Source organism: Haliotis rufescens, unplaced genomic scaffold (assembly GCF_023055435.1).
Source record: "Haliotis rufescens isolate VD_foot unplaced genomic scaffold, xgHalRufe1.0.p SCAF_3, whole genome shotgun sequence".
NCBI classification, from domain to species: domain Eukaryota; kingdom Metazoa; phylum Mollusca; class Gastropoda; order Lepetellida; family Haliotidae; genus Haliotis; species Haliotis rufescens.
In genome coordinates this window covers 36,485,148-36,507,228 of record NW_025964001.1, presented here as the reverse complement: position 1 = coordinate 36,507,228, position 22,081 = coordinate 36,485,148, and the positions used below count along the sequence as shown (strand labels likewise).

The following is a 22,081-nucleotide window of genomic DNA, read 5'->3' as shown; positions in this document are numbered from 1 at the left end:
CACTCCCCTGTCCTCTTTCTTGGTTGTTTGCATCCATACAATACACCTCCAACATGTTCTGTTGATTGCCAGGTTATACCTAGTCATAATAGTCATTCCTTGTCTTATCCATCCACTACCATCTCTCAATACAACTTTGTATTTCTGTAATCTTCTGTTATTTTCGATTAACCCCTACTTTTTTGGAGAGTATATATCGTATAGATGCAAATATCCCATATGTACTGGTCATGTTATTCATATATAGTATGGGTGAAAGGTCATCTTCCCGGGGCAAGGGAGTTAACTGACTGTAAAAGTCCAGTTTCCACCCTTGCCCGACTTAGCTGCAATTTCTGGGCTCGATCGTAGCGCGACCGGTTGCTATTACGACTTATGTCCCTTCTATGCCCCTCCAATTGACCCATCAGATTCCCTCCCTCATATGACTTGCATTTGCTTTAAACAAAATGGCGGCGCCCATTCAAGACGATCTGATAATAATCGAAATCTATGTCGTGATAAAACGGGTCTTACTTCGCGAAGTGCATGAAACAAGTGAGCACCTTGATTACAAACATGAAAGGATTTGGAAAATATCTCTTGACGCCGAGATGGCGGTATACAAGTTTTGTAAATCATGCAATCGACCGAAATCTGCACGCAGTTTACGAACCGGATGTGGATTGTGTTACGCGATTTTGATTGGACTATGCATAGACTCGTTAGTCCAGCCAAAATATAACTCCATAATTCCATCCTAGTTCGACAAGGGTGGAAATCGGACTTTTAGTCAGTTAACTCCCTTGCCTTGGGAAGATGGCGCAAGGTATCCTGGCTATAAATACTCAGCGTCATTATTGAAGGGTCACCTTGGTAAGTAGGGTGCCTAACATGAAGATATGCCATCAAGCGTCAATTGGTCAGAGTATATGATGGTAAAAAACTGCTACTACACACGGCTGAACGCACCAGTGGTTTAGTACATGCACGTGCATTTCCTGACAAGCAACAGTTAATGTGAGTATAAAATGGTTCTACCATACACATGAATTGCGCCCTTGGAAGTTGTAAATGCGACCATATTTGAGTACCTTTATCATCTGTGTGACCCCTTAATAATGACGTTGAGTAGGGTAGAGCTGCCAGATACCCATTCTGTAGTTATTATATATTGCAACGTCAATTTTTCTGCGGACGTTGATTGTGCCATATCATATTATTACGTATAGCTTGATTGTAGCGCTGCAACGGTTATGCCATATTATCGATTGAAGTCTTCGTGAGACCAACCTGTCTTGTACAGACAATTGTGGATTGTATCTGAAACTAACATCTAGTCTGATCTCAAGATCTGACTCCTAAAATCTGACCTTTGCACACCGATAACATTAAGACCAGAAATATCCGTTTTATTCTCACAACCAAGCTAAAGTCGTCTGCTCCTTCTACAGATTAGAGATAGCTGGTGGAAATAGCAGCTAATTTTAACTCCGTCTCAGAGATGAGGAGAAGATAGAAACATGTCACCATGGTTTCAAGTGTAAAGTTATCTCCCAAGGTCCACGCACTATCAACCGAGTTGGTTTTAGAACAGAGACAGCGTCATACTCCCTTGTGTCGCTACTGTGCTTCAGTGGCTAGTCTCTCACACCGGAGTAGAGGCTGCAAACATGAGGGCCGCGCTAGCAAGGACCATCCGCTGCATATGTCATCAGACAGTTAACCCACCAGGAAGGCTTTGTTTAAGAGGATCTGTGTTGCAGAATTCTGGTAAATTCAGCCATCATGTGGGAGTGTGTTCTTTCTCTTCGTCCTCGTCAACTATCCTACGGAGCCCTTTTCCTGACGAAGACATCGCTGAGGCCCCTTTGGCTGAACATATGCTCCATCGTTTCTTCTCGCTGGGAGATCTAGATGCCTTGGTACGTGTCATCTAAAGGTAAAACTAAATGTGTCATGATCCAGTTAGTGTGACCCCGACGACTGCAGCTACACGCAGTGGTATTTCAAATATTTACAACGTGTCTTGTTCTCGGAGCGGAGGTTAGATTGACAATAAGGTAAGACATTTGAGTGGTAGATTACCGGTGGCTCCTATCTGCATGTTACACGGAGGCCATGGTATTGATGGTGAGGTGAGGTGAGGTGAAATTGGGTTTAACGTCGCGTCCAAGATTATTGCACTTATATAGCGACGTGCATGCACGTGTGTGTCTGCTGCTGCTTGTACTAGTCCGGACTGATGCCGATTTATAGTGCTAGCTCACTGAGATACCATGCCGCAGTTTAACATGAATACCCCACTCAGACACAGTATACTGACTCCGATCCGACCAGTCCTTGTTTTAGCCCCTTGATGTCGAGCGCCAGACAGGGTAACAGCAAGTACCATCTTTTAACGTCTTTTGGTATGACGCGGCCGGGGATCGAACCCCGGACCTTCCGCTCTCCGGGAGGACGCTCTACCACAAGACCACGGAGGCGGCGTATTGATGGTGTTAACGAACCTACACCATGCACTTCATAAACATAGCATACGTTCCGCATGAGTGAGGTGAAATGGGGTTTAACGTCGCGTTTAAGCTTAAGATTGTTGCACTTACAATACAGCGACGTATGTGCGTTTGCGTGTGCGTATGCGGACTAATTCCAATTTCATAGTGCTAGGCAGGCAGGGTAACAACAAGGACCATCTTTTAACGTCTTTTGGTATGACGTGGCCGGAGATCGTACCGCTTCCGCTCTCGGGGCGGACACTCTATCCACTAGACCATGGAGGCGGTCTTTCGGCTGTGATTCAACATATCGATACATAGTGTAGAGAACTAAAGGTACTTATGTATCCCTCTTTGAAATTGAATTAGGAGATAAACATAATGTGTTTTCAGATTTGTAGGTTTTAATGAGCTTTCGATGCTTGGAAATTCCATTTGGAACCGACGGCGTTTTTCGTGAAAAGAATTTCAAGGCTTCCAATACCTTATTATGTAAAGCAAGAAACAAGCTTCTTCTCACGTTCATTGTCCCAATTTCATTTCAGACTTCATTTTGGTGGGGCACGGGTGGCCCAAGGCGCCCAGATTCGCTATGCAGAGTTGCGTCCCTTGGGCACACCAGAAACCTATGATAGTGGGTTCGAATCCCGGTTCGCCCAGATTATGTTTCTAGGTTTGTCAGCACCATACCCGTGCACGTGGGCTTCACCAAATTGGTAAACGTCAGTGACCTGCATCACTTCGGGCTTTCCTCCCACATTAAACTGACACGCCGTGATATAACTCGAATACTGTTAAAAGCGACGTTTAACCCAACTCACTCACTCACTACTTATGATGATGTCAGCCCTGAAACGTCGAATAAAGAAGTTGTTGTCTTTAAAGTTTTTTTGCCTTCCCGTTCTTCCAACTTCTAAATCAAAGACTCCATTTTACAACATTTTACGACCAGATTATAACATACACTCCGATTCGTTTTCAAATACCGAACACATCTCTGTCAGTCTTTGGAAGTAAATATGGTGTTAATGTGACATTATAACACGCGCCCTTAAAACAGCCCCAAGTTTCATTCAATTCATGCTAATCTCACTAGGGTAGCCTAGTGGTTAAAGCGTTCCCTCCTCACGCCAAAGACCCAGTTTCGATTCCCCACATGGGTAATATGTGTGAAGCCTATTTCTGGTGTCCCCCGCCGTGATATTTCTGGAATATTGCTAAAAGCGGCGTAAAACCATACTCACTCACTCATTATCTAGAAGTCATTTCTGGTTTACGTGGAAGCTATATAGACGCCATGTCACTGCGAACTGTAAATGTGCCAGACAAACCAGTGATTGAAAGAATCGGACAAGATGACATGCAATGCAATCAGTCATGCACAAAATGCCGTCTCACTTCAGTCAGTAGGGGTGAATTGGTTAATGCATATAGTCGTATCCCAATTGTTTGGATCGATGATCATAAACATGATTTACCTGACACCTATTTTGAGGAAATACGGTATGCTTTGTGTTTTGGCGAACTCATCGACCTTTATAATGTTCGTACCTGTTCCTCGCCATGCGCGCTGAAGGCTAAACGTTTCTAAGGACAGGGGTCTTGTCAAAAGAGGAATGACTTTCACAGCTGCATCATTTCTCCCTGTGTACCCGTGAAGATCCGGATAGGTCTTCAGCAACCCATGCTTGCCGAAAAAGGCGAGTAACGGGATCGGGTGGTCAGGTTGATGTATATCATCGTATCCCAAATGCGTAGATCGATGCTCATGATGTCAGTCACTTGATTGGCTCGATTATTTACAGACCGCCGTCATTTAGCTGGAATATTGCTGAGTGCGGCGTTAAACAACAAGCAACCAACAATCAACCAAAGAATGTCTCTCATTGAAGTCCAAGTTAAGTTAGCGCCGCCACCCCAGATAATATAGATCTACAATGCTATTATTACTTTTAATTAATGTTGTTGTTTTTGTGTGTGCAATATTGCGAATTCATCAATGCCCATGTGCTCTACACACGTCCTAAAATACATAAAGTGCGGCGTTAAGCAACAAACAAACAATTGGCACCAATTGGACCATCGTCCACGTTAAATTCACGTCCTGTGTTGTCCTCCTTCAGTGAAAACTCTCTACAATCTTTGCTGTTACTGTTAAGGTCGACTATGACACGAAAGAGATCTACACCTTCTCTGAGCTGTCCGATGCCGTCGTAGCAGTCGCTAGCAGCCTCACCAGACGGGGATACGTCAAGGGAGACGTCATCGCGGTCGTAACTCCCAACAACGTCCACATAACATCACTGGTGCTCGGCGTGTCGGCGATTGGAGCAACTGTTGCCATGATCGATCCGACGTCAACCCCAGGTACGAAATGTAACTACATCAAAATAGAAATATACAAAACCTTGGCTTATTGTTGTATTAAATTTAACACCGATGTCTTCATGTCCGGAACAATCTTATTAAAATCAGATCTTGTTCCTCGATAAGGTACCTCTGCGTGAAGATATAACAAACCCGCTACAGAAAGTCGGGCAGGTGAAACTTGTGCGAGCTTTGACCGCCCAGTCTAATTGAAGGAAATCTAAATCCGCAACAATGAAAAGCTCGGCCTTCATTATTTACATTCCGAACTGTTCGTTTTCGAGCAAGCAAATCAAATCGGCTGGTTTGAATGTTTGGCTCACTCGTATGTGAATTAAGAAGCAACTGACCCGACTACCATTGGATCGGTCATCAGTTCACAGAGAGGTATCGTACCGGAGTAAAAAGCCTGATCTGTATGTCCGAAAATACTGAAAGCAGTCGGTCACTTCATGTTATTTCTTACGACTGTCTACTTGTACTTGATTGTTAAGAAGACCCGTTATTGGGCCTTTATTCCACGAAGTGACCTTAATGTTACGACTTATGTAACGTTATTGTCTTTTTGAAGGCTCAACTGGTGCGTCTTTGTGATTAAGCAAAATTAATGCATATTGATATCATCTTCCCGAGGCAAGGGAGTTAAATGACTGTACAAGTCCAGTGGAAACTGGACTTTTATAGTCAGTTAACTCCCTTGCGTCGGGGAAATGAATGATAATGGCTGCAATCTAATTAAAATCAGATCTAAGTTCTCGCTGGGTCACGTCAGTACGACCGTTCGCGAACTTTGAACGCCCACTGAAACGACTCACAAGATGTCGACATCAGCCAATTAGAAAACAGCTTTCTCGAGCTTTACGACACTCGTTTCAACCTGGCGACTTCCATTTCAGACTACGATTGAAAAATCTGTGACACAGTTCTCAATTTAAATTTTGAAAACTGAACAAACGAACATTCCGGAATGTCTAATATATGGTTGCGATTGTATGGCAGTGATTCCCACGTACTGTGCAACGCCTCCTCCGTTCAAATGTTTATCCAACGGAAGCGAGAGATAGGCGATAATTTTGACGGAATCAGAACTAACCCGTGTTAACGATTTCGAGGTTGCATGATTAGAAAACACATTCCGACCGTCACTTTCATGATCTTGTAAGCGAGGCTTTGAATGGTCGGATGAAAGGTCGTTCTGACGTGACCCATAATGGGATGTCCTCAGATCTTTGTTTAGCGATAGCGAGAGCTAAGATCTGATTTTAATGAGATTGTAATGGCTGCTACCAGTGGGGATTCACGGTTAGAATTGGTATCCAGCAAGCTATGTTGGTCGTAAGCGTCTTAACGGATCGGGTGGTCAATCTCGGATCGGGTGGTCAGTCGCGGTGACTTGGTTGTTGGCGTGTTAACGTACCCCGACGGGGTGGATCGTTGGTCCAATACCAAACACGGGATTGTCCGGTCCAGAGTGGGGAGCCAAACAACAAAACACATATATGTGTATGATGTACAACGGTCTATGGAGCACAATGGCGCACAATGGTGGCACGTTAGTTGGTTACGACTCGATGTACGGGGGCCCTTTCTGCAACACTCAAGGGCAGTGAGACTTTGTGTTCATCGTACAGCTCAACTTGTAGTGGATCGGCAGGCATGTGCAGTACATACTTAAAGCTGTACTTGTTTTACTTTTACCTTGCCTTTTACGCCCAATGGAATCTGTTTCGGCAGATGTTCAAGACTGAATATTCATATTCTGTTGGCCATAACATATTGTCTCAAAATTGGTCCTCATGGTATAGGACCGTCTCCGTGCTCTAGCGTCTGCCCAGAGAGCGGAAGGCCGCGTCATACCAAAGACGTTAAAAAATGGTACTTTTTGTTACCTTGCCTGGTGCTCGGCTTTAAGGGGCTTAAACAAGGACTGGTCGGCTCGGAGTCAGTGTGCTGTGTCTGAGTGGGGTATTCCTTTAAAACTGCGGCATGGTATCTCAGGGGGCTAGCACTATAAAATCGACATAAGTCGGGTCTAGTACAAGCAGACACATGCACGTCGCTATATAAGTGCAATAATCTTGCCTCACCTCACCTCATCATGGTATACAGAAACATTTTCTGCCGTTTATATTGAAGTAATAAACTATCATTACTCCATTGCTTCCTTTTTGATGTTGTTTAACGCCGCACTCAGCTACACGACGGGGGCCTGTACATAATCGGGTCTGGACCAGACAGTGATTGATATAATGAGCATCGATCCACACAAGTTGGGATCCGATGACATGCAGTCAACCAGCACTCTACCCAAAATGTAATCTGTTACGACAAGGATAGGTTGTTAGGGGTCTCTCGAAGTAATATGTAGGTAACGGAACAAGCCGAGTGGACCCGAATGAAGAAGATGCAAGTTCTGTTAATGCTATAGGAACTCGTGGTAACAATATTTCCGTAGATTCCTGTGTAAGTTTTGCTTTGGATTGTTCGCTGTTTAACGCCGCACTCAGCAATATTCCAGCTCTATGACGGCGGTCTGTAAATAATCGAGTCTAGACCAGACAATCCAATGATCGATATCATGAGCATCGATCCCGTTAGTCGCCACTTACGACAAGCATAGTCGTCTTTTACGGCAAGCATGAGTTGCTGAAGACCTATTCTACCCCGGATCTGAGCGGGTCTCCTGTGTAATGTATTTTTGTGTTGTGTCTGATAGAGGAGATCTCCCGTCAGCTGCACGGCTGTGGTGCCAAGTGTGTGGTCTGTAGCCAGCCTCTCGTCTCTCTGGTCAAACACATGTCTCAAACACATGGCATCAAGGTAAAGGAAAGCGTCAAAACGTTACCGTTATCATATCGTAACCGAAATCTGTGCTAAAAGCAGAGTCCATTATAAAATCAATGCAATTCCGACTATATCATAACCATGTGTTTATGAATCACTATCAATAGTGATGATACCAGGTGTTCACGAAATGGCGAGCGTATCCTGCTCCGTAAATTTCGACTTTAGCCAAGAAAATCCACAAAGAACACAACTATACCTTCATGGTACTCCGTTTTGGGTATGAATGCCATTGCGCCCAGAAACAACAGGGTGTATAAAAATATCCAATGCAAATGAATAGCGTGACCTTTGTCATTTACATTGCGAACTTATGTGTGAGAGGCTGATTAGAAAGTTCAGCTGACACGGCATCGAAAAGGAAGGTTTCGTATCCGAGTGAAAGATCTGATTTTAATATTGTGGCGTGAAGGGCATGTTGCATTTGCTGTACGTTACGAGAACGGCTATGTTCAATGTTAGATGATCTAGTTGTTTGATAACGGCTATATTCAATGTTAGATGATCTAGTTGTTTGAGAACGGCTGTATTCATTGTTGGGTGATCTAGTTGTTTGAGAACGGCTATATTAAATATGTAATGATCTAGTTGTTTGAGAGCGACTATAGTAAATATGTAATGATCTTGTTGTTTGAGAACGGCTATAGTAAATATGTAATGATCTTGTTGTTTGAGAACGGCTACAGTAAATATGTAATGATCTAGTTGTTTGAGAACGGCTATAGCAAATATGTAATGATCTAGTTGTTTGAGAACGGCATTGTTGGGTGATCTAGTTGTTTGAGAACGGCTATATTAAATATGTAATGATCTAGTTGTTTGAGAGCGGCTATAGTAAATATGTAATGATCTAGTTGTTTGAGAACGGCTATATTAAATATGTAATGATCTAGTTGTTTGAGAACGGCTATAGCAAATATGTAATGATCTAGTTGTTTGAGAACGGCTATAGCAAATATGTAATGATCTAGTTGTTTGAGAACGGCTATAGTAAATATGTAATGATCTAGTTGTTTGAGAACGGCTATAGCAAATATGTAATGATCTAGTTGTTTGAGAACGGCTATAGCAAATATGTAATGATCTAGTTGTTTGAGAACGGCTATAGTAAATATGTAATGATCTAGTTGTTTGAGAACGGCTATAGCAAATATGTAATGATCTAGTTGTTTGAGAACGGCAATAGCAAATATGTAATGATCTAGTTGTTTGAGAACGGCTATAGTAAATATGTAATGATCTAGTTGTTTGAGAACGGCTATAGTAAATATGTAATGATCTAGTTGTTTGAGAACGGCTATAGCAAATATGTAATGATCTAATTGTTTGAGAACGGCTATAGCAAATATGTAATGATCTAGTTGTTTGAGAACGGCTATAGTAAATATGTAATGATCTAGTTGTTTGAGAACGGCTAAATTAAATATGTAATGATCTAGTTGTTTGAGAACGGCGATATTAAATATGTAATGACCTAGTTGTGTTTGAGGACGGCTATATCAGATATGTAACGATCTAGTTGTGTTTGAGAACGGCTATATTCAATGTTTGATGATCTAGTTGTGTTTGAGAACGAGTATATTGAACGCTGGATAATTTAGTTATGTCACCACTGTAGGACCTGTTTGTGCTGGGCGTGGCCGACGGAATGACGTCATTCTCCACCCTCCTGGAAGACGACGGCCGGATGTTCCGTGAAGACGTCGTCATCGACCCCGACAACGACGTCATGGGTCTCTTCTACACCGGCGGCACCACGGGGCCACCTGAGGCGGTCATGCTCACCCACAGCAACATCGTGTCAGCTCTCCATCAGATCAGGTGGGTTTACAGGAGGAATACTATGTGCAACCATCATTCAAATACAGCAGGGTTATCCGGAAACTCCGCATTGCGGACGATTTTATACAGCAGGGCCCTGGTAATCCGGAAACTCCGCATTGCGGACGATTTTATACATACAGCATACGTTTAGAGATAAGACCTAAGACACCTGACTCAATTTTCTATTTACCTCTCCACTGTGAACAGTACGTTGAAAATGCATGTGACTAGCGAGAGATACGGTGTCATCTGGTGTCCGTTACCGGACGTAGCACCTCCTTGAAAGTATAGGGAGTGGTAACGGATACTCCTTTCGTCACGTCATGCTTTATTGTATCAGAGAATTGTTTGCAGTACATATTCCATTGCACCGACTCCCTGGTCTAGCATCTTCCCGAGGCAAGTGAGTTAACTGACTATAAAATTCCAGTTTCCAACCTTGCCGAACTAGGCTGGTATTATGGAGTTACATTTTGGCTGGACTAACGAGTCTATGCATTGTCCAATCAAAATCGCACAACGAAATCTAAATCCGGTTCGTAAAGTGTCATGCAGATTTCGGTCGATTGCAGGATTTGCAAAGCATGTGCACCGCCAACTCGTTGTCAACAGATATTTCCCAAATCTTTTCATGTTTTTTATCAAGGTGCTCACGTGATTTGATGCATTTTGGGATGTAAGACCCGTTTTATCACGAAATAGACCTTGATTATCGATCAGATCGTCTTGACTGGGCGCCGCTGTTTTGTTTGAAGCTAATGCAAGTGATACGAGAGGTGGAATCTGATTGGTCCATAGGAGAGGCTTAGAAGGGACATAACTCGTAATAGCCACTGGTGGCGCTACAATCGAGCCCGGGAATTCCAGCCTAGTTCGGCAAGGGTGGAAACTGGACTTTAAGTCAGTTAACTCTCTTGCCTCAGGAAGATGTGGTCTAGTGGATAGAGCCTCTTCCCGGTTATATCGGTGCTCCGATGCCCGCGTTATATCTCGATAGAGATGTCGTCAGCTCTTGATACAAAAGACAAAGATCTGATTATAATGAGATTGGAAAAAAGGCCATGGTGCATTTTGACTGAGATATGTTTATTGTCAAATGATCTATAAAAATGTATTTGTAATCAGCTGGAGTATTGTATTTTCTAGTTCATATAAATTAAGGGATAATCTTCAAAAAGTTCAAATGAATTTCAGTAAACTACGTTTATAACTCTTTCTTGGTCTCGTCCAATTGCTGTATATATATGTTGTACATATTCTTATAACGAACTACGGTTATAACGAAATAAAATTAGTGGTCCCTTTGAGTTCGTTATGACCGTAGTTTACTGTAGTTGAATTTTGTGTGAACATCCACCACTTTAAGAACTCGTGATTGCAGAGTCCCCGTGCCGGTCCGGTCGGGCCTGGAGAGGGTGTTGTCTGCCACGCCCTCCCACCACGTCTATGATGGTTCATCTCGGCGTTCTACAGGATGGGGGGATGATTGTCAGTCTACAGCAACCCAACCCTCATCACTGTCTACAGGCTATTGACACATATGGGGTAAATAAAAGCGTCAAACCTGTTCGATACTTATAAGAAATCTCCATTGTACGATTCCGACTATATCATATTAAGAATGTGTTTTTTTTCCAGTAGCCAGCTTCCCCTTTAGGTTGAGCAATATTCTAGTAGGTTCAGCCTGAATTGATGTCTCATTTCACAACTTTTGAGGTACAATCGACCTTGTTCTTTCTACAACGATTTAATAGAGCATCATACGATTCTAGTTCAAAAGATGCACCATATTTTCCCGTGTTTTTTCAGGCGAACAATTGACTTGCCTTTGCATGTGTTTGTAACGGGCGCCACCGCCGGGACAGGATACGCTCACCTTTTCGCGGACACGTGGCATCATAACTCTATAGTATTTGATAGGGATTCATAAACACATGCTTATGATATAGTCGGAATCGTACATTGATCTCTTTTTTATGACTTTGGAATGATTTTATCGCTTATATATTATATACAGGCCATCGTGATAGACATGTTCTATTTCTGACCTGATCCTGATCAGTATGTTAAGGTTATATTTACCTTTTCTTAACTGAATCTGGTCCAGTCATCTAAGGCGCCGCAATTCGCTGTGCAGAGTTGTATCCCTGGGCTAACCAGAAACCTATAACTGTCGGTTCGAATCCCGGTTCGCTCCTCATTAAACAGATCACCAGACTGTACACAGTACCATCTACACTCAAGCAACTGACGACAGCCGACTCTGGCTACGACCTCTCGACTTTGGAGTCCGTGTACTGTGGTGCAGCCCAGCTCAAGAGGACGATAGCCGCAGCGTTCACGGAGAGATTTGGAATACAGGTGTACCAAGGTAAGAATACAGTATATGGTACTATCTATATACTCTATTCAAAACATGGTACTAACCATACCATAGGCACACCATACCGCTAATACGTGCCACCGTCGTCATGTTGAAGTCGAGGTCCCCACATTGTACAATCTGTGGCCATACCATTGCATCAATCTTGCGAATATTGTAAACCCAGTTTGGAGGTTTAATGTATTTAAGGACGTGTGTAGAGCGTATGGGCATTGATGAATTCGGAATATTGCAAAAAAACAACAACATAAACCAAAACCATTAATTAAAAGTAATAAAAGCAATGTAGGTCTATATTATCTTGGGTGGCGGCGCTAACTTAACATGGACTTCAATGAGAGACATTCTTTGGTTGATTGTTGGTTGTTTGTTGTTTAACGCCGCATTCAGCAATATTCCAGCTATATGACAGCAGTCTCTAAATAATCGAGTCTGGACCAGACAATCCAGTGATTGACATCATGAGCATCGATCCACGCATTTGGGATACAATGACATGCATCAACCAAGTCAGCGAGCCTGAACATCGTTCCCGTTAGTTGCCTCTTACGACAAGAAGCAAGACCTATTCTACCCCGGAGCTTCACGGGTCGTCATGCTTTGGGGATTTGATTGAGCCCTTAACTAACCTGGCTTATACACTACAGGGTACGGCATGACGGAGACGACCGGCCTGACACATGTTGAAGTAGAACCTGGAGACCCCACAACAGTTGGGGTGTTGCTGCCCAACACGGAGGGCAAGGTGGGTATACTTCATGTAAAGGAGAAACCACTTCTCTCGGGGTTACTTGAGGTGCCCCCGGTATGTTCCCTCCTGTCGGGGGTTTACACTCTCAAGTAATCCCGAGGAGAAGTGGTTTCTCCAAATTATAAAGCGACTCATCACATCGATAATAGGATACCTTATAGTGAAACAATGCAGTGTGTTATAAAAGGAATTTGATCAAAGCGTGCAAGAGAAAAAACACGTACAGAATGACATGGAAGTTTTGTTACCTGCCCCGGTGGCTCAGTGGGAAAACAGTGGGTTACAAGACTAGACATGATGAGGTTGCAGGTTCGACTCCCGTCATCCATAATGAAATTTTTCATTTCTTATCTTCGATTTTGGAACATTGGGCGTTTGAAACACCAAGTACAAATTTATAAGTATAGAAGTATTAGTAACTTCCCATAGGAGGGTTTACAATAATTGTAAACCAGACTGCAAGGGATTACATTTAAACTAATGAAATCTACAGGGGAATTTAACCATTGAAAAAACCCAGTTTGTGATGCAGTTCTGGTAGTCCTCCAGACCCCAGAGAATTAATTAAGAAATGAAACCAGTTCAAGTCTAGAATGATTTGGCAAGTCTAGATTGCCTTAGCCCTGAAATTAACATTTTTCTGGCTCCATTTGGATTGGTATTTTATAATTTTGTAGATAATTATTTTGAATAAGATAATTTCATTTCTGGGACTAAATGTTGAGAACTGACCTCTCGTGCCTGCACAAGTAGCTTGACATGATCAATGACTATATGATTAACTGTATTATATATAGAGGTGCGTGTGTGTGTGTGTGTGTGTGTGTGTGTGTGTGTGTGTGTTTTGCTTTCTTAACCTCGTAGGGGAAGTTTTAGGTATCATTTCTTCTACATTAGAAATGTGTATATTTGGGTGTTGGCAAACTTGGTTTTCGCTATGATTATTCATTCGCTCGCCATCTGTAGACATGCATCTTCCCGAGGCAATATAGAAAGTCCAGTTTCCACCCTTGCCGAACGAGGTTGGAATTCCGGAGTTACATTTTGGCTGGAATAATGAGTCTAAGCACAGTCCAATCAAAATCGCGTAACGAACAAGACATTCGGTTCGCAAACAACATGGATTGCAACGTGCAGATTTCGGTCGACCGAAGGATTTGCAAAGCATGAGTACTGCCAACTGGGCGTCGAGAGATATTTTGCAAATCTTTTCATGTTTTTAATGAAGGTGCTCAAGTGAGTTGGTGCACTTCGCGAGGTAAGGCCCGTTTTATTACAATATAGATCTTGATTATCGATCAGATCGTCTTGACAGAGCGCCGACATTTTGTTTGAAGAAATTGCAAGTGAAATGAGAGGTGGAATCTGAGTGGTCAATAGGAGGGACATATAACGGACATAACTCGCAACAGCCACTGGTAGCGCTATGATCGAGCCCAGAAATTCCAGCCTAGTTCGGCTAGTGTGGAAACTGGACTTTAATTGTCATTCCCTTGCCTCGGGAAGATGGGGTACAAGTACAAGTGAGACGTATTTTGATGTCCTTTATAGTGGTATTGCGTAATCAATATACCCTTGGCTTAGATTATCGACCCTCTCTCTGGCGATGGGGATCGCGGAGAACTGTGCATTAAGGGGCCCCAAGTGATGAAAGGTTACCATGGAAACAGAAACGCCACACTTGACGTTATTGACCAAGATGGATGGTTTCACACAGGTAATGTATGACGTGTTGTGTGTCATTTATTTACGATAACTTTAGGACCCGAGGGGAATTGTTTGTATTTCCATGGGAACTCTGATAATTCAGATAATTCAACGGGTGGCTTTTCAAAACCTGTAAATCAGCTCCATAAGTAGCGCTTGATTCTGGTACATTCGTACGTAAAGGGATTTCAGATTCTGACTTTTAAGACTCAGGGGATGGTTCCACAAATCGATCTTAGCTCTACGAATGTCTTAACTTATGGGCGGCCATTCTGTCAAAAAATACAAAGTTGAAAAAAGGACAAAAGTACGCAATTAAGGTCAAATAATACGAATAAGATCAAATTGTTACGATTAAAGGTCAAAATACAAAACAAACAGACGAGGGTTCAACATACAAAGTTGAAATAAATGTCAAAAGTACGCAATATTAATAGTCAAATGTTACGAAAAGACGTCATAAGAAAAGAAAGAACAATGTGTTCGAAAGAACGTGAGTGAGCACGAAAGGACGTTGACAATAAAGAACGCCAGATGGCGCTGCAATTTGTAAATCATTCCGAATTTAATCGTCTTGTTCCGCCGTGTATATGATAACTGCATGCCGTGGTGCACAATGTATTATATTACGTCATTCCTCGTGCACTCGCCGTCCGACGTCACACATATACATGTATTTATATAATGTATAATGAACACATTGTGTATAAACATGTTGCGTTAAGCTTTGTCACCGCTAAAGGTCCTTTTCACAAATACAGTATACTGTATAATCCAACATCTGCCTAACATTTGTACATGTATTTTGTATACACCTTAAAAAACCCACTCACTTTACGCTTATCTAGGATTCATTTACAGTGATCTAATAACTGTTCATGATGCTTGGTGCAACACTAGGGTGCTATGATGCCGAGTTTTGTTTAAGACGCACATTTTCATCGGAAAAGTGATCGTTGTGCGAGAATTTGTTTTATTTGTTTTATTTAACAGTTCATTATACATTATAAATACATGTATATATATGTGTGACGTCAGACGGTGAGTGCACGAGGGATGACGTAATACACTGTGCACCTCGGCACGCAGTTATCATATACACGGCGGAACAAGACGATTAAACTCGGAATGTTTTACAAATTGCAGCGACATCTGGCGTTCTTTATTTTCAACGTCCTTTCGTGCTCAATGACGTTCTTTATGGGCGATCTTTTTCAATTTATCTTCCCTTCACTAACCCGCTAGGTGCGCTGACCCGGACGGTCCAACCTTAAACTGACGGCGCATGTGGTATGCGCGATACGAGCACTACATGTTACTGTGACGTCTATAGACAGTTAACTAGTATAACCTTCACCTCTGTCGGCAACGGTCACGCTTGTGTGTGGACAGTATATCTTTTCGCCTAAACAATTATTAATCTATTGCCATGTCCGGAAATATATGTTCCTTGATATAATTATACATCAGGGATGACCACGACTGATTATATTGTATAGTTAACCACTAGATAGGCGTTCGAAGCGATGCGGTGAAATCAGCTGATCGTTCCTCCCAGGTCGCTTTGTTGACGTTTTGCAATCGGTACTGAAAGTGTTGCCCTTGATGTATGATTATGAAAATTAAGTAGATTTTGTATACGTTCCTATATTTATGTTGTAGCATCGCCGAGCAGGCCACATCATATGCATGCATTTCATTATGTTAAACTGTGAGGCGATACGTTACGCGAAATGTGAAGGTCTCATGCAACGTTGCCCGTAGGCTCAATGTTGTGAATATTGACAGCAACACATGTAAGTATTTGTCAGATATATAACTCGTACACATTGTTCTTTCTTTTCTTATGACGTCTTTTCGTAACATTTGACTATTAATATTGCGTACTTTTGACATTTATTTAAACTTTGTATGTTTAACCCTCGTCAGTTTGTTTTGTATTTTGACCTTTAGTAGTAACATTTAGTTCTTTATTCGTAATATTTGACCTTAATTGCGTACTTTTGTCCTTTTTTCAACTTTGTATTTTTTGACCGAATGGCCGCCCATATTAACCCCAGATGTTACAAGGACGGGGTTGTGTGGCGTGGTGTTTTGATTCAGAATAGAACAAAATGTCGCAAAGTATATGTTATTTTCGGTGGAACGTGCATGCACAGGAGTATACATAATTTTCACTTCATATGGTACTATTTAGATCAATCTCATAAAAATCAGATCTTTAACTCCGATAGGACCCATCTCTGAGTTAATTACCGAGGACTCCTCGTTGAAGGCCGCGTCAGGTAACCCACAGCGAATTTTGACCCGCCAATCTGAAACAAGTCTCCGCGGGTTCTTGAGCAAATGAGCGTTCAGCTTTCTTAAACCTCGATTAGGAAATTTCTATTTGTACAAATGTGAACCTACCAGAACATAAATATTCCTTCTATGCTACTCTCATGCTGCTAAGAAACGAAAGGATAATTGATCAACAATATAGTGGCGCCGCTGTATTTTCTACTTTGGGTTTAGTCGTTTTCGAGATACAGAAATCAGATACGATGGTTGGAATGCTTAGCTCACTCGAACCTATAATTTAGAAGCCTCGACTTTGATTGGATGATTAGAAAGTCCACTTTATTGTCCTCAGATATTCACGTTGTGATATCTTCCCGTGGCAAGGGAGTTAACTGACTATAAGTTTGGAATTTTACAGTCAGTTTACTCCCTTGCCTCGGAGTAAAAGATCTGATTTTAATGAGATTGTTATTTATATGGTTCAATTCCGCTACTTAAGATTGGTCCGGACCAATTGTAAGTTTCGATTGTAGCTTACAATGATCTTAACCTACAATCGCTTTGTGCAAGTGGATGACAATTGTAGCGTAAGCCTAAGATCACGATCTTAAGGATTTACAATAATTGTAGCGCTAAGATCGCTTTGTGCAAGTGGACCCAGGTGTACATCATTACGTGTCAGCAGCAAATGGATTTCATCCCAATCCTGCATTACAATTGGCTAATAATGCACCCGAATTCTCTTGTCTCGGTTGTTTACGTTAGTTTGGCACCAACATCAGAATATACAACACGAGGTCTTTGAATGATGACAGCGCATTATCATACCAGTACTCGTTGATTCTACAAACGAGTAGTACGGTACTTATTGGTTTGAAACAGTACTCTGGTACTCGTCAGTTACGATAATTGCCAATACTGTTCTCATATGGTTAAAAAATTGTCTGGAACACTGTACTGTCGATACTACATTAGGTAATATGGACTCACTCGCTCAATCGCTTTCTCTCTGCAAACCCAGGCGACCTAGCGCGGGTCTCTGGAGATGGCCGGATTGTTGTGGAAGGCAGACTGGAAGACGTCATCAGTTGCCGAGACGTTTCCGTAAGTATACAGCCGAATAGTGCACCATGACTCACGGTTTTGAACCCGATTAAGTTTCATCAACTAAGAGTGAAAGAAGTATGGTTTAACGCTGCTTTTAGCAATATCTAAGCGATATCACGGCGGGGAACACCAGAAATAGGCTTCACACATTGTACCTGTCGGGAATCGAACCCGCGTCTTCGGCGTGGCGAGAGAACGCTTTAACCACTAGGCTACCCTACCGCCCCTCGTCAACAAAGAGCTGGGTCTATGGATAAGGTTTATAAAATTAAAATTGAGGCGGCCCCCCCGTTACATGCGAAAACCATATTTTATACAATGCCTCAAATAAAAAGAGGCCGCTAATTTGGGTCGAATCTAAAAGTAGAATGAAATTTATAAGGTCCCGGGCTCTTAATGGAAGGAATATACCTTAAATAACCGGTAAAGAATCGATGGGTCTAAGTATCATAGATCGTGCAATGTGGTTGTAATATACCAAATCCAACGTCTTCTGTACTCTCAATGTCGAGTCTGAAGAGACATGCGTGCCAATGGTTTTGAAACCGAACACGTTGATCTGCTGTTAAAATCAGATAATGAAATCAACGAACGTTTGTAACATACAAAATCTGGCGACCTTGTGACCCGATCACCGTACCCGAGTGATGTATCATATCAACACAGCATGCCTTAATATGCAAATCTGAACAATTTGTACCATCTTCCACAGAGCAACAGGGACTTCAGTAAACAGGTCTTTTATTTTTCTGTGTTTATCCGACTTATTATAGGCAATACCATACATATTTCATCCTCCGCGTAATCAGATAGTCCCTTCACAGTTTTAGTTTGTTATGTGCTATTCATGGTCACAATTTCACAACTTCCAATTCGTTGTGCACAGATGCAACGCCAAACGAGTCAAATAGATGCTGGAACGTTCGGCGGGGTACTAGGGTCATCTATCAGTAGTACTATAAATGTAGCTTAGTCCACAGTCGCAGAACAGTCTTGGAGGGTCTGTATCGTAACGCCGATATCCCTCACTAGATGAGGATGCTAATCCAGAGACCATATCCCGTTCTTTGGCTATTTATTTCCGGTACAGTTCCAAAACAAGTTCTCCCGCGGAACTATTTAAGATACAGTTCCCTGAGCGTGGATATTCCTAGACTTGCTTACTGTGCAGGTTTTTCCTGCTGAGGTGGAGAACTTTCTCCAGAATCACCCTGACGTGGAGGACAGTGCTGTCATTGGCGTCCCCGATACTCAGTCAGGAGAGGTGCTTAAAGCATTCGTTGTCAAGAGCAACGGGAGCTCTGTGAGCCAGAACGACATACAGGAGTTTGTAGAAGGTAAGAGATTGAGTGATTTGGGTTTAACAGCGGGTCAGCTTAATGTGGGAGGGAAACCCTAAGCAAAGAAGGTCTTAGACGTTTTCCACTTTGGTAACGTCCATGCTAAAGGATATGGTGCCGACAAACCTAGAAACATAATCCGGTCAAACCGGGATTCGAACCCACGGTCATAGGTTTCTGGCATGCACAAGGGGCGCAACTGCACAGCGAATTAGAGCGAATGAGACGACTGGGACACCCGCCCCTTTGTGAGGTAGTTTGACTGGTTCTACCAGGTATTACTCAGGATTCTTTTCAGGTACCGGGTGAGAATATTGTGAGGTGAGGTGAGGTGAAATTGGGTTTAACGTCGCGTCCAAGATTATTGCACTTATATAGCGACGTGAGAATATTGTGAATTAGACTGGGAGACTAACATATAGCCTATGAAAACTTTAATTAAACAATCTATTTCTCTCCTCTGAACTGTTTCTCGTGATTTCGTTCTGAATAGAGCTTGTTAGACGTGTTCTTTTTACAATGTAGAATATCTACATATATCCCACCGTCATGGTGCAGGACTAAGCATGGACTGACTTAGGACTGGGTATCTCCACAGAAGGATTTCCACACCAAACTTTTACATTGGTGACAGAAATTTGCCTTGAGCACAGGCAACGTTGTTGCCAAGTTGTGAACGCCATTTCTACCATTAGAAATTGGCGATCAATGTTCTTAGAGATATTAAGGAATTGCCCTCACGATGAGACTTACATGTGGTGAACGGATAAATCTAGCAATGCTACACTGGTGCAATCGATGGAGGACAAATTAAACGCACGCTCACACACTCTCAGTGCCCTGTGTTGAAAAACGTATGGCTGTTGCAATTAACTGTGTTCAACGCATTTGACTGAATTTTATATAAATGATTTGCCTCGTTTTCTTTTTGATTCCTGTCGAACGCGGGGGGGAGCTGGAAAAATGTTATCGGGGTTCGAGACATCAGGGGAATTTTATAACTTGAATAATAGTACTTGGAACTCCCAAATGAGTACGAGACATCAAGGAAATTCGACACAACCAGGCTCGACTGTACATGAAATTATAATATGCAGCGTTCATGTTTCAGCCAACTTGGACACACACAAGCATCTCCGAGGAGGGGTTGAGTTTCTAGATCAGATTCCACGATCACCAACAGGGCAGATCATCCGCTGGGTCCTGAAGAAGAAAGCGTAAGACAACCATTCTGCACACTTCGAAATGACCGCGCTTGTTGGACAAGTATCCGTACGAACAGAACCGAGTCAGAAGCACTGGAATCGGTAATTCAGATTGTGAATCCGGTAATGTCGGAAGCCACATTTGCAAGTATACTCATAGACTCCCTGGTCTATGGGTAGGGCTATTGTTTAGACATCAACAGATGAGCTTTCAACGATGAACAGACACACACCTGATGGCATCTGGCGACCCAACTGCAATCTCACTTAAATCAGCTCTTTTGCTCCGATGCGATACCTCTCACGCAGAGGTATGGCATCACGGTAAAATTTACTGAGATTGTATGACGATCCATTTTCCTTCCTCAGCGTTTGTTTTACAATGTGAAAGACACAATTGAGTAACAATCTCAACACTGACAAGACACCACTTGTCAGTGGTGTCTTACTTTCCAAAACTAAAGTATGCTTGGCAAACATGCCAAAATGCCACGTGTTAAACAGAAATATTAACTGGTCGAGCTTGCTTGAAGCATTACCGACCACTGTGAAGTATAGTCTTTTATTGAACATTAAAAGGGCCACACTTGGTCGCATATTTCCAATTGATTTTGTGTGGTGTAAATTACTCGGTTTGGTTTATATCATATCAGTTTGATTGTTCATTTTGCATATTGAAGTGCAGAATTTGTGACATGTTCATGCTCCTGTGATGCCGATGGCTAATGCTTACAGTTCCCATTATTAAGGTTTCCAAAATGCTAAATCTTTTGCTGTTAGTATATTTCTTATATTGTTAATGAAATAGTCTTTAAATTCTTATTGAACTATTTAGTTATAGTTAACTAGACGTTGACGGGTGTGCTTGGTGTATTATTCGGCTAGTTTTTTATGAGTGTTTTGAGATTTTGAGCCGTTTTTGTGGAACAGTTGATACATTTGTTTAAGCAAAATGAAGAGCAGTCCTTGGTGAGGTGAGGTGAAAGGGGGCGAAACGTCGCGTCCAAGATTATTGCACTTATATAGCGACGTGCATGCACGTGTGTGTGTGTATGTGTGTGTGTGTGTGTGTGTGTGTGTGCTTGTACTCGTCCGGACTCATGCCGACTTATAGTGCTAGCTCACTGAGATACCATGCCACAGTTTAACGTGAATACCCCACTCAGACACAGTATACTGACTCCCAGCCGACCAGGCCTTGTCATAGCCCTTTAATGTCGAGCGCCAGACAGGGTAACAACAAGTACCATCTTTTAACGTCTTAACGTATGACGCGGCCGTGGATCGAACCCCGGACCTTCCGCTCTCCCACTAGGCCACGGAGGCGGTCCAGTCCTTGGTATCTTTGTCAGTTTCCGATGCAAAATAGGTCCAAAGAGCCCCCTATGTGATCGTGAAGTGATATGAAAATGGCATTCAAGATTATTGCACTTATATGGCGACGTGTTGTGTGGCTGCTTGTATTAAGTTCGGGAAAATGCCGGTTTAATAATGCTAGCCCACTGAGATACGCTCCATCCACAATACCACGGAGAGGTATATGCTTGTGGTAGGAGTCCACAAATGAGAAAGTGCTGGTAGCAAAGAGTGACCTAGCTGATTGTGTGTCATAGTGCCGACCTTGTGGCTATTTGGTGCTGCTGTCAACGTATTTTCTGGGCTCAGATTCGACCGTTTATATGACCTAATATAGATCCGTGAAGATCCGGGGTAGAATAGGTCTTCAGCAACCCATGCTTGCCGTAAAAGGCGACTATGCTTGTCGTAAGAGGCGACTAGCTGGATCGGGTGGTCAG

At 42.5% G+C, this 22,081-nt stretch overlaps 2 protein-coding genes across 2 annotated transcripts; both read left to right on the top strand.

Moving 5' to 3' along the window:
- Positions 1 to 1,652: 1,652 nt before the first annotated feature.
- Positions 1,653 to 9,795, top strand: LOC125384374 (4-coumarate--CoA ligase 3-like). The gene is made up of 5 exons (XM_048403407.1): positions 1,653 to 1,904; positions 4,637 to 4,844; positions 7,561 to 7,664; positions 9,307 to 9,509; positions 9,720 to 9,795. Exons 1-5 carry the CDS (start codon positions 1,653 to 1,655, stop codon positions 9,793 to 9,795), a joined length of 843 nt encoding a protein of 280 aa, XP_048259364.1.
- Positions 9,796 to 10,965: 1,170 nt separating this feature from the next.
- On the top strand, positions 10,966 to 20,894 carry LOC124120468 (4-coumarate--CoA ligase-like 5). Its single transcript, XM_046483297.2, has 7 exons — positions 10,966 to 11,057; positions 11,721 to 11,883; positions 12,543 to 12,640; positions 14,231 to 14,363; positions 17,655 to 17,737; positions 18,912 to 19,077; positions 20,192 to 20,894. The coding sequence occupies exons 1-7, from the start codon at positions 10,995 to 10,997 to the stop codon at positions 20,299 to 20,301; spliced, it is 816 nt and encodes a 271-aa protein (XP_046339253.2). The 5' UTR covers positions 10,966 to 10,994; the 3' UTR covers positions 20,302 to 20,894.
- The last annotated feature ends 1,187 nt before the right edge of the window (positions 20,895 to 22,081 follow it).

Bases quoted from the DNA above. Each gene is read 5' to 3' on its own strand.
- LOC125384374 (XM_048403407.1), top strand. From the start codon at position 1,653: ATGAGGGCCGCGCTAGCAAGGACCATCCGCTGCATATGTCATCAGACA. The intron at 4,845-7,560 runs GTACGAAATGTA...TGTGTCTGATAG, and splicing joins CGATCCGACGTCAACCCCAG to AGGAGATCTCCCGTCAGCTG. The intron at 9,510-9,719 runs GTGGGTTTACAG...CACTGTGAACAG, and splicing joins TCAGCTCTCCATCAGATCAG to TACGTTGAAAATGCATGTGA.
- LOC124120468 (XM_046483297.2), top strand. From the start codon at position 10,995: ATGATTGTCAGTCTACAGCAACCCAACCCTCATCACTGTCTACAGGCT. The intron at 11,058-11,720 runs GTAAATAAAAGC...CTCATTAAACAG, and splicing joins AGGCTATTGACACATATGGG to ATCACCAGACTGTACACAGT. The intron at 11,884-12,542 runs GTAAGAATACAG...TATACACTACAG, and splicing joins TGGAATACAGGTGTACCAAG to GGTACGGCATGACGGAGACG.